Source organism: Pempheris klunzingeri, chromosome 13, assembly GCF_042242105.1.
Source record: "Pempheris klunzingeri isolate RE-2024b chromosome 13, fPemKlu1.hap1, whole genome shotgun sequence".
Taxonomy (NCBI): domain Eukaryota; kingdom Metazoa; phylum Chordata; class Actinopteri; order Acropomatiformes; family Pempheridae; genus Pempheris; species Pempheris klunzingeri.
Window position 1 is genome coordinate 23,487,337 of NC_092024.1, and position 16,634 is coordinate 23,503,970.

Here is a 16,634-nt window from a genome sequence, read left to right on the forward strand (position 1 = left end):
AATAAGGCAAACAGCAGTGTTGGAGCTCGGGGCTGAAGTCATTACAGCCGGCGTGTGAGAACAGGAGCTGGGTCTGTTTCTGGAGCCAGCTAATTGAGCTCGGATGAGTGAGAGTAGACACAGGTAGGCACTGTGTTTGACTATGTTGTTCCCCTTCTTCCATGTGGATGACTATGAACAAAAGGGCAGACACTTCCCTTAATCAAGCTAATGGAGTGGGAACAAGATGGGCAGAGACAAGTTGAAGGGCCTCCGGGGGGGTTTAGGGAGTCTGAGGTGAGGATTTGAGCCTCTGATTGGCAGGACAGAGGATAATAAAAAGCCCTGCCGTGTACTGTCGGGTCCATTAGCAGGTGGCCCAGGTCTGAGGAGCGCACGGTGACAAGTACTGAAGAAGCAGAAGAAGAACTTCAGAGCTGATACTAAAGGCCTGCACGCTACAGCTGTGAGAACAGCTTCCTGTTGACAGCGACAACCTGCTCACACTTTAGTGTGTCGTTGTATTTTAGGGTGTATTCACATTTCATCCCTTGGTTTGGCTGCAGGACGGCAACAGTGAGCCACAGCCAAGATGACCCTGCAAAGGAAGAAGTCTCATTGGTGAGTGAATTCCAAAAAGATTTCACCTCACTTACTGTAATTTCACCGGGATAATCTGCTGCTTTACATGGAGCCCACATGTGCACGTACATTCAAAACAAACAATAAAAGAGGTTCGGAGTTTGTTCTTAACCGTGGAGAGAGCAGCTGAGAAGACGATCTCACCACACAGTCAGTTTGGTGGTCGTTCTGGCACAGTTTGGCTAGTTGCCTTTGAATTAAGCTGCGATGTACGAAATTCCACTTGTCTGAGAGAAATTTGACATGATTATGAAATTATGGTCAAGAAAGGACTTTAAAGCTCAACTTTGAAAGCAGCATGGACAGGAAGTCCTCAGAAAATACATTTCAATTGAATGAAAACTGAGCAAACTGGACCTGTTGATTGTCTCCTCAATAAGAAGTGCAGAATAGTTTGTTCCCTGGCAGACGGAGAGATGGTGGCAGAGTAAATGTCAGACTTCATTTTTAAGCTTCAGGGATTTCACGATGTTTTGCTGCTGCTCTTGTGCATCGACGGAGGCGGGTGGTAGAACAGTTCTGCTGGGGGGGCAATGTGACGCACAGATGTGAAAACCACTACTAATATTATAACATTTTATTCAGTCCACAATGCTACGCTCTTGTATTATGCTGAATAGAGAAGATCCATATTGATAAGTGGACTGAGTTTGACCCACTCAACCTCACGTTTACTAGACTAGGATCAGTTTTCAGGGTTAATACTGTACACTGGCAGAGTCATCAGTATGGAGTCAGGTGAAGTCAGAGCCAATCAGGATCGATTGAGGTGAACTGAGGGTTAAACAAACTCAGCTTCAACAGAATCTAATTAACAAGATCTACAATAAACATCTCATTTTAAATACAACATTGGATTCACTCACTTAGAAAACCTGAATTGTGCAATGAATTATGAAACATTACTGATTTCTGCAAAACAAATATTATATATAGTCTTTTGTCCCAGACCTAGTTCAGCTGTTCATGCATGTCCATCTTTCACACAAAGGTGTTGATGTGCTCTCCCCCCTCAGGAGGCCTGGACTGGTGCTGTGCTGGCTTCTGCTCTGGACCTCTCTGCAGGCAGACTCCCTCCACCAGGTGCCAGCCGTCAACCTGCGGCGCTTCATTGGTTGCGCCGTCCGGGAGTTCACCTTTCTGGCCAAGAAGCCCGGCTGTGGGGGGCTGCACATCACCACCGACGCCTGCTGGGGGCGCTGTGAGACCTGGGAGGTGGGAGACGGCTACTGTACTGTGCTCACAGAGAGGATGGGAGAGGAGTGTAAATGTGACATAAGCAAAGCTGACAACTGTACACAAAAGAAAGTAGTCTGCTGTTTGCATCAGCTTACATTTGGGGAAAAAAAAACAACACAGAGGGAGAAGAAGAAGAAGAAGAAGAAGAAAAAGATGATGATGTAGATGCAGCCAGTACAGACTGCCAAACACACAGAGACAGACAGAGATAAATACTGCAGCTACACACACGAGGAGATGGGTGATCCCCATGGAGAAAATTTGTTTTTGCCTTCCTCCCTCCACAGGGAGGTCGGTGCAAGGTCGGCTGCTGAGAGCAGGAAGGCATTCAGCTGCTAGATACAATAGATAAACCAATATCAGAGCGCACAGAGACACTGATATTTATGTGAAATATCTCAGAAGAAGTGTTTGCAGTAACATACCAAGATCTAATATTTGTCCCATCGTAACGAGAGGCTCTCTGAAGTGTCCTTTTTGCATAAGGATGGAGGACGACAGGAGGCTTTTCGCAGCGCTGTGCACAGAAATTGAGTTAACGCTCTGCAAGAATGGAAAGCAGGGTGGACTGAGAGATTGAAGTGACAGCAGCAGTTTCCTTAACAATGCCTCAAGTGCATAAAAGACACAATTGGATTTCATAAGTCGCCGAAAAGTGATTAGAAAAAAAAATGCTGTGAAATCTCAAGTTTCATCTGGTACATTGTATTCAGTGACAGGAGGCATTAGGAGGCTCATGATTCTCTCTGCTTTATTATTGCAGTGTAGCTGGCTGTGCATGCAGGAGACCCGAGCTTTGTTTTGTGATACTCTGTGGATCCCCTCAGGGAGGAGACTCATCTTTGTGTCTGCTCTACCCCACAGGGAGGTCACACCGCAGTGGGGGGGGAGCCCAAGTCTTGTTATAGGGACAGTCTGTAGGACAGACAGTTAGGGGGGGGTCAGGAGTCACATCAGTGAATTTCTGGTCACAGAGCAGATTCTAATTACAACTACACAGCTTCGCCATTTACAGTCTTACCTCATTCAGAGGAAAACAAGGTATGATAGAGACATTTGTAATTACAGCAACTGCAGAGCAATATTAAATTCCTGGAAGACAATCATTACAAGCAATTAATAAAGGCTTTGCAGATGTGTCACAAAGCTCTCTTCAAACACAGCTCAGTAGCAGAACGGAGGTTCACTGGCAAATTAATTATGTGCAAATTGTGCCGAGCTGAACAAAAACATTTATTATAAATGAAAGGTCTAATAAGACGGATTTGTTTCCACATCAGGTTACTACGATGAGGGATTCTGCCTGGTGTGTAGGTTGGTTTGTACCTTCAGAGGAGTCATTTAACCTTGTGAAGTTTTTCACTTCTTACAGAGGAGTGTTTTGATCAGTGGGCCCTGCTACTGGTTGTATTTACGCTGTAACACCACTTCTATGAGCAGGCACATGCATGCCATGAGCATGGAGCTGGTATGTCACACAAACACACGCGAATATCGACATTGGTGGTGGTAATGATCTGTAAACACCAGTAATAAGGAAGAACAAGGGGCTGTCAACAATGCTGATTCTACAACATAAAAAAGAGCTTTTGCAAGTGTTTCATAACAGAGGAAAGATGCTGGGAGTGATGGTTAGCTGGAGCCATGCAGTTATTATGACGGTCCATTATTCTGAAACCCCAGTAATTTAAAACATGTCTGATTGGCGTGGAGTGTACGGGCAAAGCAAGGCAACACTGAGCCACCATGCAAACAGGACTCGTGGTTTATGGTTTGAGAAATGTCACGTCTGCCGTGTAAGCAGTCGATTTATTGTCAAAAAAACAAGCTGCATTTTGAAAAAGGGTTGAATATGGCCGTCAGGGTGTTATACACCATCTGATAGCCCCCGGTGGAGAAGAGAGAAGGTCAAAGTTACCCTCAAAACACCTTTGTTGGAAATAATATCTTAGGATTGAACATATTACGATTATCTTTCTGTCCATATGTATTTCCAGAAGCCCGTCTTGGACCCCCCCTTCATCGAGTCCTACCAGCGGGTTTGTACCTACAACGAGACCCGTCTGGTGTCCGTGAAACTGCCCAACTGCCAGCCGAATGTGGACCCAACGTACACTTACCCCGTGGCCCTGAGGTGTGACTGTGGGGTCTGCCAGACCAGCACCACTGAGTGTATAACATCTGTGTAACACACCTGCAAACACACAGAAAACTTTATCGCATATATTTTGAGGCTAATTCTGTTTCTGCCAGTGAGTTCTTTCTGCTCTATTAGCAACTTTACTATGTTTGCTTTTGAGAAATGCCATCATTTTGTTTTTTGCTGTACGGTTGTGATGGATCCCTGCCCTGCTGAGGATCAGAGACACTTTTACACCTCAGTAAGTTGTGTATTAGAGTTAATTAGGTAACTTTCACTCAGAATCATTTGCTTTTTTATTTGCTTTAATCACCAAATGCTGCCAGTTTCACAGTTTTCACAATTTTAGTTTATATTAATAAATGATTCACATCTCAAAGAGGTAGTCTGCTGTCTTACTTAGACTGTACTCATTAATTTATCCCTTTAAACCATATTAAAATCACAACATATACAACATATACAGGATATACAACAAGACATCTCCACCTTATTTTAATTGCAGTGGTTATTCAGTGAAATGTTCATTCCTGAGCTTGTGCTTGTTTGTTTTTCTCCCCAATGAGCCGAAATGTGTTTTCTCCTCTTCACACTGGTCCATGGGAAGGTCAAAGGTCAAGTGTGGCTGCAGAGCAACATCCCTGGAGCTTGTAGGGATTCAGCAGGCTGCTACAGGACACATGAGTAGGGCAGACGTTCACTGTCAGAACCCTTCCAAACTTTCACTGATGAAGTATAAACTCTTGTCACCTGTCAGACTTCACCTGATCTTTAAAATGTAGAAATACGTCACCTGCTGTCTTCAGCTCCTCTTAGAAATCTATGAGAACGTTTCCCTTAAAACGAACCGTGTGAATCAGTGTAAGAGTTGCTCTAATTGACATAATGAATAATTTGTATCAGTCATTAATGCCACCACTCGTTAGTGCTTAATTACCAGACCTGAGCTCTGAGGCCAAACCTCCTGCTGGTTAGTCATCACCGGTGGGGCAGGAAAACAGTCCTCACTAAGTGTTGTTATTGGTGCGGTTCCCAAGGAGAACGGGGTTTATGTAATCCCTGAGCGCTCACATGTCGTTGGCGAGCCGCAGCCCCAGCGCTCAGAGGGAAAGAGAACACACTCCTCCCCCCCAGACGAGCCCTCCCCGCTCCTCCATCCAACCTGATCTCACAGACATTTATGAAATGACCACGACCTCTGGACGCCGCCATGATGTGGTGTTGGCACCACAGCAGCGCTGCAGGTCGTCTGTTTGTTCTGGGGATAAAGACCATCCTGCTTTAATAATACATAATACATCAACAGTTTGATACAAAATACTGGCTTGGAAACAATGTTATTGATTTGAAAATGGTCTTATTGCTTCCTCTGGCAGAACTGTTTCCATAGCAACGGTCTGTTATAGAGAAATAATATAGAACACCGTAATTGATCAGAATGTGCTATAAATTATATATATTGATGATATATATATATACATATATATCAGAGAGTACCAGCAAAAGGTGTATTGGACCTTTGTCGTCATGGTAACAATAAAACACCTGGTAAACTTTGTGAAACAGCCGCAGGTTGGTTGGGTTTAGGGGCCAAAACCACTTGGTTAGATTTAGAAAAAAGATCATGGTTCAGGCTTCAACAAGGACGTTAAGTTACACAAGTTAAGCTACATCACGTAACGTAACATAAGTGACGTTAAATACGTGACATGACTTAAATATGTTGCAACTAGAATATTAATTTCAACTCAAAACATGATCTTTTACTGTTTTTCTTTCCTTTAACTAATAATTAAAATAACGGCGGCCTCCTGTCACTCCTTACACTACACTGTACTACTCTATACTTCTGTTACTACCCCCACCTGCTGAGTGATGCTGTTGAATCAGAGACTTTGTGTGTCCGCCAGTACAAAGGATCCTAATTGACATATTTCATTGGAATAGTTTAATGCTGCGTTAAGAGGTTTTACACTGAACTGCTGCCAAAACCTTATTTAATAACGACTACTGAACTGCACTGCACCTCTAGGGCTCTACTTCTAGAAAAGAAAAAAGAACATCTGAGTATTGGTCTGTGTTTAATTTGGGTAAGAAGATCAGCAATAAAAATGTTTAATCTATTACATAAAGAATTAGTTGTTTCTCTGAGCTGTCGACTTTGCTTACTTTAAAATACTATAAAGAGTACAAAACATTTGGGATAAGACAGAAAACCCCGGTGGAAATCTGCTACAACTGATCTTGTCCTGTTGAAATGTGTCAAAAATTAAAACGAACCTTATCAACAGTGATAAAGGTTCAGTCATAACATATAAAAGAATGAATGAGGACACACACAGAGCAGAAACTAGATTATTATTAAGGCATAATTATCTGAAATATTCATAAATATTAGTATTAATTCTCCACTGCATTCATATATCTCATATAACAACCTCAGCCTTTTAGTTAGTTACAGGTGGCAGAGTTTCAAACATATCAGAGGATCACACCTTCTGAATGACCTTCCTGCATCTGATGTCTTTCTAACAATCAGCTCACTTAAGTGACACTGAGAGAGAAAACGTTATCATCACGACTGACACGGTGTCAATTAGTGCAAAGATAATCCTCAGCTGTTATTGATCCTCAGCTGTTATCGATGCAGCTCCACTTTCAGACGATAAACTGGTACCTTCATACATGCAAAGTCTAAAATGAACAAGCTGAAGTCTGTTTCACATCCAACATGTCTCTTTTTTTAGAAATTCAAAATTCAAATAAAGTTACTCATTGGCACTAAGCATCTCTTGGCAGATCTTACATCAACCTTAACTCATGCTTAGAAATATTGAGGCTTTTTAAGGACATTTCACGTGTCATGTTCTCATCCTGCACTCAGCTTAGCAATAATAAATATGCAATTTCCAGTTCCACTATTAACCCCTTCATGCATAGAGGTCACAGCAGTGTGCAGCTATTCAAAAGCTGTTTTCTTGTACATGCATGAGTTTTGATGGCGTAGCTGCACATCAGCCACTACAGTGGAAGCTATTGCATCATCTCATCCACTCAGAGTGAAGCCAAGATGGCCGACAGACAGCCAGAAACACCAAGTTGCTCATTTCTTTCTGTTCAAACCTTCTAGAAAAAGAGACCCTGGCAGGTAAGAAACATATGGTGACATCAAGTAACATCTAAGGAGTCATGCAATTGCTAAATTTTCCAAGTACTGATTTTATATTGGGAGGAAATGATGATTAATCACATGTCCACTGAAGTGTACATCATGCATCACTGGCTATATTTCAGCTACTGGACATGTAAATATATCTTTGTAAAATTTGGGTTGAAAAAAATAAAGTTAAAATCTTGTTTTTCAGCCTAAAGATGAATAAAAACACTTAGTCCTGACTGAGGTAAGGATCATGATTCATGCATGAAAGGGTTAAAATAAAGCCTGCTGAGATACAATATCTGCTAACACTTTCAGTAAAGCTGACATTTTTCACGTGACTGTCTCAGGCACCCAAACTGTCGTTACATGATTCATTTCAGGCCCATAAACTAAGTGGTAAGTTATGTCTGTTCAAATAACTCAACGTTGACCTGGGGAGCGGATTTCACGGAATGAAAAGGCACTTATTTGCAGCTATCAACTCTGCAGAATTTTGTATGTAAAAGCCCAGAAAAGCCTTACAGGGGCATAAAAAAGCAAACAGCAGTGAGAGCTGAAGAGGCTTTTAGAGGGTGAGGAGAGAACGCAGAGGTTAAATGGAGAAACAGAGGAGAGGTTAGCTGTCTGGACTGCTGGCTCTCCTGAGACCTCTGTTATCTTCAACAACCCTGACAGGAGAGTTGCTCTAACGACCCCCGCTGTCCTAATCACTCCTGACATTACCACATCCTCCTTCGGCTGGAGGGAGGAGGGCGAGGGGGGGGGGCCGCAACAGCTCTCGGCAGGAGGATTCGAAGGCGGAAGCAGGGAGGGAGGAGGATGAGCGGGCTCTTGGTGAAACCATCAAGCGAGGATCCTAACGTGGTGTCTGCAACCTCCTCTGGGAGCTCAGAGGGAGACACAATGACTCATATCAGAGGTGTTTGACTTTTAAAGGGGTCGTTCAGGGGTCAAAGGGGATGTGGAGGAATGTTTCTACTGTGAGAGATGCTTCGATATCTTCCGCTGCCTCACACTAAGATTTAGAGCAAACATCCCCGTGTTGTACGGACTGATTACACAGTCGTTATGTTTTTGAGTTTTGAATTGAAGTAAAGCTCCAGTATTTTTCCAACCTGTTCTCATTCTCAGCTGGTCGAGTACTTTGTCTTCGTCCTGTCACCGCAAACTGTCCTCATTCCCATTTCCACAAATACTGATGTTGTCCTGACCTTGTCTGACTCTTCGTTACCATGGGAACAATAAGAAATACACGCTTAACGGTCTGAAATGGTCACAGTTTTGTCTACGCACCAAAAACTACCTTCAAACGTGATTTGACAACCAGGTAATGACAACGGTCTCATATTCTCACACAGGCTGCATGTATTGAAGGACGTGCTGGTATTGAGACAATCACAGTGCCGTTTTAAACTCCTTTAGCTTATTGTTTTCCAGGCAGACAAGCTCTGGTAAACCCACAGCACGAGCCAGAGCTAGGAGGAGGTGAATACTGGCCACTAATCATGACCACACATCAACACAGACACATCTGCAATAAGCTTAAATCAGCCGATATAACAGCCTGGTTGATTTATTGCTCTTGCTCTAATACTCTCAATCTTATTTCAGTTATGGTTGTGGTCATGAAACATGTTTAAAATAACCAAACTGTAAACTTTTACATGCATTACATGAAATACATTCATTTAATCCCCTTTAAACCAATCATCAGGTATTCTACAGTAAGTCTAGGTCACTGAAACGGGGTCAGTTTCCCATTTCCTCTCACTAGTAAACTGCCGGGTGAAGTTAAGGGCAGATGGGCTGATTTTGCTGTCAAGCCTTAAGGGCAGCTTCCTCTCCTCTGCCTCTGAGACAGCCTGACAGGTACCAACCGCAGTTATGAATTATACAGTCACTCCTACAGAGACATGTGGATGGCGAGGAGGATCTGTGAGGACGATGAAGCATCAGCGGAGAGAACGGCAGGCTGGCTCTGCAGGGGGAGATTTCTCCAGGGATATACCCTGCCTGGGATCGTTATCGCCTTTATTACCATTGACATGTAATATGACGGAGGCGGCGTGGGTGAAGGCTGATTGATGAACTCGCTTTTACTGGCAGAAAATTCTGCACACAGCATTTTTTTCAGCTGTGGAATCAAACAAGTCACGAGGAACAATATTTCACCAGTTTCCTTGTTGGTATTCAACAAAGGAACAAAGGAGGAGAGGACGTTAAGAGGCAGACTTTTACTTTTCATCTGCTGCCTTTCAAAGGGAAACACTGGACTTCTTACTTTGATTGTCAGAGCTACTTGTTGCTTTGTGGATTTGCATTAATTTTGCATTCAAAACAAGAGTTAGAAGTCGGTCATTAGAAGAAAAATGACACCATTTTCATTTATTTAAAACGCCTGAAATGACCCACCTTTACATTCATGCGACCAGGACCTAAAGCAGCCAGTGAATGATGACAGTGGCTGTCGGGAGGGAAGGTGGAAGTGGTGCGACTGAGGCCAAAACTGGACCATCTCTCCCTTAAGGCACTCATGGTGTCACACTCGGTCATACACACAAAAAGTGAAACAGCGAAACAGTATATATAGAGAGCACGAGAGAGGAGCTCACACCCTGCCTACTGCCTACCGCCTACCGAATACTGCCAGCCGCTGTAGAGCTGCAACAACGCATCGGCAACTAATCAGCAACAAGTTTGATAATTCACTAATCATTTTATACCTTTTTTTAGCTTCTCAAATGTGGAAAACCATTAATATATATTGAATTTTTTCAGGGGTTTGAATAAATTGTTGACAAACCGAGACATTTTGGGCTCTGAGGTGTTGTGATGGACATTTTTGACTGTTTTCTACTGTTTTATTGGCCAAAACGATTAATTGAGACAATCCTGTTTATTTAACATTAATCTTTCTCTTATCTTAACCTGTTAGTTCTTGATACCAAACAAATCTTAACACATGATTCATGTTCGCCGTGTTCGTTTGTCATACGGCCTGTTGTGTGATAAGCAAACACCATCACCAGACACGATCATCCATATTGTCTGCACATGCCAAACCTCCTCACTGTCACTTTTCATCTCATCTCAGAAAAGTCTAGAAAGTAACATCTTTCTTGTTTTATTCCTTTTGTCTTAATTTCTTTCATTCTTTTCATTTCCTCCTTCCTGTCATGCTTCCTTCTGTCTTTCCTTTTATATTACTTTTCTTGTCCAGTTGATCCACACGAGGGAAAAAAATCCTTGAAACTGTTTTTCACCTGACAGTAAGGCCAAAGGTTGTCTACCGATGAGTCTATTTGTTGAGCTCCCTTCAAACCCAAAGGTAAATCAAAGAGTTTTAAATTAGGCATGAGAATGCTTTAGAGCAACACTTCTAAACATACTGAACAGAAAAACAAAATAATACAATCAATAATGTACAAAATACAGAAAAGAAATAGTTTCAGTGCAGTTAGAGTGGAGTAACAAATACCTCTAATTTGAAACAGGACATAAAAATGCAGTAGAGAAACTGAATCAATCAAAGGCCACAAGAGAAAAAAGAGTTTATAATATATCGCTGAGTACTTTTCCACAGTTTTCCCTCATCGTCTGCCTCCCTGCATTAGAGCAGCTCACCCACAGTCTGTCACCTATCAGCCCTAAATACAACTGATGTATAATCTAACCACGAAGGGTGGCGGCGGGGTCGCAGCACGCCCACCTCCTCTGCAGCACATAAAACTATAATGCCACCGCAGCACCGGGAGGTCACACCTCGGCCAAAACACCGCTGGGTTATGGATTACATAATAACTCCATTCAGCTTCTACCTACACAGGGAGATGCAGAAACTTTACATCTACAAGTTCAAGCTGGTCCTTTCACCCAGAGGCACAAAAACGCTCAACAAACAGAGTGTAAATGTGAAAGTGTCTCTCACAAGTGTCTGATAACGACGAGGGGGCTTGTGTGTGAGGTGATTAGCCTAGCTTAGCATAAAGGCTGGAAACGGGGGGAAGGCGGCAGCAGCTTGTCTGTCTCTCTCTGAAATTTCAAACTAGATCCACCACCATCTCTGAAGCTCGACACAGCTTGAGGGCAGTGTGGTGGCATTGATCACGGCTCAGTGAGCTTTAGATATTACATTATTATGATAATAATGTAATAAACTTATAATTTAACATTTAATTTAGAAGTTTTATCTTTGCTCGTCGGTCTCCGTCTCCGTGGCAGCATCCCTGCGGCCCCCAGAGATCAGTTAAGTGTGTGCAGGACACCTCATCTTACAGTACGTGAACGGTTTGATCTGTGAACACAGAGACGGTCCCTTCAAAGACCAGAACATCCAAGATTCTCTTTTCTTAGAAGTGTTTCCACTGATTGCAGCCTTCACTTTCAGAAAAGTGCCAACACTCAAAGACCGCTTGGTATGGAGCTTTATAACCCAACTCTTGGTTTCCAAAACCCACTGGCACTTTGAGGTGTGGCAGTAACAACATAACATATCACATCATATATTTGTGGATGTGTTCAGCCAAAGGGCAGTAGGACCTGCAGTAGCTCTGCTAATTGCAACACAACATATGTTATATTTGAATGTGGCTGTTTCCATATTAGCCGCACACAGTACAAGTGGTAGACAGTAAAGTCCTGTGTTCTGTGAGCTAAAATCCCAGTTTTTTTGAATGGAGTCTGGTGTGTGTGCAGAGAGCGATATAACGGCTGTTTGTGGTTAAACCAAAAGGATCTTCCAGGTCTCTCTCTGTAGGGATCCTTTCCATGATGCTGTCACACACTTAGAATAACACTCTGAGCCTGTCAGTGGATCAAACAAGCTCTTTTAGTGGACCTACTGTGATGTGACACAGTTGCCCCAGAAGATGACTCTGCAGCTGCTGGCTGAGACGATCTATTGACCAATTCCAAAACCTTTTGTACCTATTAGTCATTTAAACATAAAAAATGTATGACGGGACCCAGGTTTAAAAATACCAGAGTTCTCTTTTGAGTTTACAGACTCAAATAGGATTGATTATTTGACTCTACACTCTTTTCAGAGTCGTGCCAGCACTTCTAAACCTGCCTGAATCAATGGCCAGATTCAATTTTGAATCTAAGGAGATGCGTCCACAGGGAGCGTTCTCTATTAACAGTTCAATTTTCCAATTTCTCACAAAGTCTTCAAACATCCTCTTCACAGGATAATTAAAGGTTATTATATGAGCATTAGGCTTCACTACAGTGATATTGACAGCGGTGGGGAAGGAATGGATTCCATGACTAGTCTGCAGAACACGTTTCATCGTCATGAAGCTCTGAGGGCAAACTGCACTTTGATATCGACACACACAGATGCATCGAGTCGGTTTGGTGCCTGACAGCCGACTTTAAAGAAGAAAAACAGTGATTTCAAAGCAGCTAATGCCAAACCAACTCCATAAAGATCAGATGAAGCATTTTACCTCTTCACTCTCACAGTTATTAGTTCTGATAAGCTCACTCACCTGTGTACTGTAATTACAGCTGCATTTACAGACATACAAGCCCATTAATCAGTCATTTTCACATCATTATTATTGGATTGCTGCTGCCTCGTAACATGTTGCTTCAGGGTGAATGAAAAGGGTGAATTCAGAACAAGAGGAGCATTGTTTTGGTCTTGCTTTTTGCATTTTGGATGTGAGTGTTGTATTGGGCTGCAGTGTTTCTGACAGTTTTCTCACTGCAGCAGATCTTTGCTCATGTTTCATGCTTTAACTTTCTCTATAACATTTTATCTGTATGTTGTGTGAATTTAATCAAAACGTACATCTCTTATTAACTTATCAAGATGTGGAAAACATGAACTCACCTTGACTGTAACGGGACAGTGGGCGTGTTGCATTCAGGTACCACCGGCACTCCTGACCCAGGAACAGTTTTTACTTGTTTAACTGTGGAAACCATAAAAATCACAGAATCAGACAGGACAGGGGTGCAATTTGTAGAGGAATTAACGGAGTATGCTCAATTATTTCCCAAAGATACTGGAAATACAAAGTGTAAACTACTAAAAGGATGCAAGCAAAGACAATAGCAGCTTCTATTGTCTAAACGGTAACAACATTTGTTTGGTATCATCATATAGTGTCTGTCAGAGTTGATTATTTCATACTTTAGTAAAGCTTAAACTACTTTTAGATGCATCACCCCACCTCCAAAATTCATGTCCACATTGATTAAAAAGTCATTTTACTACACAGACAAAAACTCAGTTGAAGCTCTAAATATATTCTGACATTGTTAAAGAGTTATTAGATCAGCAGACAAAACCTCAAACAGCCAAACTCACCAGCTTTATTTGTGGACTTTTCCATCTCATCTTCACCAGCGGAGGGAGTTTGCTCGGCTTTTAATCATCAGACCTGGAAAAAAAAAGGTGGCGAGTGGACCATTTTTAATTGAACTACTCTTTCCAGGATCAAGTGGTTTCAAGCATTACTAAAGCTTGAATAGAAATGTAATTTCTGTGATCACAAATGACCGAGTGAGCCATTCTTACACAACACAGAACCATATAGGATGCACATAGGGGCCCAAAAAATCTAAAATAATACATATAAACAGATAAATTAATCACTAGAAATGTGATCAACTCTCTCCCAAGCGGCCTTGCTGTTCATTTGAAATCTTAAAGTTCTCTCGGAGTTCTCACTGAACAGTAATATCGATGGTATCTCATTCTCCAACATTTTGAAGAGTCTGAAATAGCGTCACAGATCATCCGGCTCAATCTGCACTGGGAGCGATAAAAGGGTGAAGAAGGATTCCCACATGAATGATAATTACGTTTGGATGTGGCCTCTTCATCAGGCTGCTGCGAGAAACTCAAGAGTCCTTCCAAATACCAGACGGCCGTTTGAGAGTGAAACAGGTAAAAATTCTCCCCATGTGAGGACGAATATTACTCACTGGTTTTACCACCAAATACAATGTACTAAAACATTTTGTATTTTGAAGCCACACTTTCCACTTTACCTGTAATCTTGATGTGGCTTTAAAGGAGGGGGTAAGAGAAATGAAGATGCCAGCTCCACAAGCACATCATGACTGACAGTAAAAAGAAACGACTCTTGAGACAATGAGCTTCAAATTGCAGCGAGAGGAAACTTTTCTACGTTTTCACCAGCAGCAATTAAATATGTTTACCAAGAGAATCCTGAGCTGGCGGGTGTCTGTTTGGGGGAAAAAACAGTGTGTGTGTGTGTGTGTGTGTGTGTCTCCCTCTCTCTATTTGGAGAGGCTAATGGGGATAAGCATGTGCTCTGTCTTGGCACCAGAACGAGGCTCAGCTCTAACTTCAGGAGACAGCGGAGGCTTCATGTGTCCGGGCAGAGCTGCAGGTGGGGCCGGCTGGAGCTGCAGTGGAGTCCTGACAGGCTAATTTCTCCTCTGTGTTTCCTTTGGCTCGCCGTCTGCGCTCACGCATCCGCAAGAAACTAACTGTGATAATTCTGCTGTCTGCCGGTAATTGGCCTCGGAGATTCAGAGCCTCTCGCACCACAAACGTGGTGTCAGAGAAACGCCTGATTGGATTAGTAGGACCGATTAATGGATAGGAAGGCAGACAGATAAATAGCAAAGCAGATGAGGAAAATGGCATCAACCTTTTTGAATGCTGAAACAACACAAACTCACACTCGAAGTCTGCAAACGCTTCTAAACTGTCAGAGCACCTTAATGAGATTCTGTGGGGTTAAAGTGGGACTAAAGATTATTTCATATTACCCTGATCCTCTTAGGAAGCAGCAGCCAGGAGCCTGTAGTAAAAATTCTGCTCACAAAGACAGAAAGAAATGGAAAAAGTGTGATGGGGGGGGAGGAAGAGGAAGAGCCCGCAGAGAGGTGCAGCAATGGCTATTACCAAAGGTGTCTAGAAAGGTTAAATTGCATGACAGGACGAAAAGTACAAGACTTGAGGTTCCCAAAAGGTTGTGTCTGACTTCTGGCCGAGCAGTTAGTGTCATAAGAAGAGGAACCTGCAGAGAGAATCCAACTGTTCATCGTAAGAAATGAGTAAATAAACTCAATGTCTCCACTTCCATGTACTTCTCTGTTACTACCATGTGGCTCTTGTGCGATTAAAAAGCTGGAGGGTAGAGTACATCTGCATGATGCGTCCTCCTGACCTGAGTTTCACCCTTTTTATAAGTGAGCCAGCAGAGTCTGCAAGAATAATGCCCATATGCAACTGCATCTGCATTAATAATTAAAGGATAACGTCTGTATTTTTAAACCTGGGACCTATTTTTACACATTTTTTGGCTTCAAAACAGCAGGTAGGTACAAAAAGCTGTGGAACTGGTCCAGTGTCTTCAAAGCCACCAGACTCCTTTGACAAAATCGGTCATTTTTACCACACAGAATACACAAACATGGATTCAAACAAACACTTTGAAACACCAACATTGCACAAAAGCTCAAACACAAACAGAACATTATACTGTAGCCGTCATGGCAGCAGAATTCACTGCAGGACTGTTGTATTTAATTTGGCGCGACGGCCCGATGAACTGGCGGCTCAGTGCATCACTTGTGTGTGTGTTTTAAAGACAGTTATGTGTGTGTAGCTTCAGGCTCAACAGGGGAAGGTGGGGATCAGTGCTGCAGCTGAGGCAGCTCTCTTTGTGTCGTTTCAGCTCCTACTGTGTGCCAATGCAGATCAATACGGCTCATTGATTACTTAATGCCCCTTTTGGAAACTGAGTGGAGAAAGAAATGTTCCTGAAAACAGACAAAGACAGACAGGAAGCCCAGAGAGAGTATCCCAGACGGCTGTTTATTATTCTGATACTACAGTTTAGGTGTGCAACTGTAAAACAATACATGAGTCAGAGTGGGATTTCAGTGCTGCTCCCTACCGTTGCTTTAACAAAACAGTAGAAATTGATAACATTCCCATAGAAAAAAGAGAGAAGCTTTTCCTAAAGGGGCCTGTTTATTAAAATCATCCAAAGTTTTACGACTGATTCCGAGCAAATTGATTGATTGAAAATTTAATCCTGGCGAGAAAAACTCTGCAGGTCGCGTCGATTTTCAGAAATAAGCGAAACAATAAAAAAGAATTCTCTCAGAGAAATGACCTCCATTTCTTTTGGTGTCATCTTCAATGCAATATGCACAATTGAATCAAGCCAAAGGATGATTTTAATAAATGAGGCCCCTCGGCGATCCGCACCGTCCCCAGAGAGGTGGATTTACGGTGTCAGTCGGTCGGCACGACGCAGACAGACTTTACATCATCAGCATGCTGAGGGGAGCGTGGTGGAGTTAAAGGAGAGGGGATCAATGAGAGGGGAGAGGACGGGGGGGAGGAAGGAGGATCAGAGGGGTGAAGGTGGAGAAAAGGGACAAGCTCCTCGAGGAGAAACAGAGAAGAGTTTGGATAGAAGACGACCTCGTACCTGTTTTAAGACAGAAAGTGACAAAGAAGAGGAGGAGAGAGAA

At 42.7% G+C, this 16,634-nt stretch overlaps 1 protein-coding gene across 1 annotated transcript; it reads left to right on the top strand.

Annotated features, from left to right (window-relative positions):
• Positions 1-571: 571 nt before the first annotated feature.
• Positions 572-4,049, top strand: gphb5 (glycoprotein hormone subunit beta 5). Its single transcript, XM_070842937.1, has 3 exons — positions 572-600; positions 1,638-1,836; positions 3,858-4,049. The coding sequence occupies exons 1-3, from the start codon at positions 572-574 to the stop codon at positions 4,047-4,049; spliced, it is 420 nt and encodes a 139-aa protein (XP_070699038.1).
• Positions 4,050-16,634: the final 12,585 nt, after the last annotated feature.

What these genes read in the sequence shown, in the direction of transcription:
- gphb5 (XM_070842937.1), top strand. Translation starts at nt 572, where the DNA reads ATGACCCTGCAAAGGAAGAAGTCTCATTG. An exon ending in CAAAGGAAGAAGTCTCATTG is followed by an intron (nt 601 to 1,637) that starts GTGAGTGAATTC and finishes CTCCCCCCTCAG; the next exon opens with GAGGCCTGGACTGGTGCTGT. An exon ending in GGCGCTGTGAGACCTGGGAG is followed by an intron (nt 1,837 to 3,857) that starts GTGGGAGACGGC and finishes ATGTATTTCCAG; the next exon opens with AAGCCCGTCTTGGACCCCCC.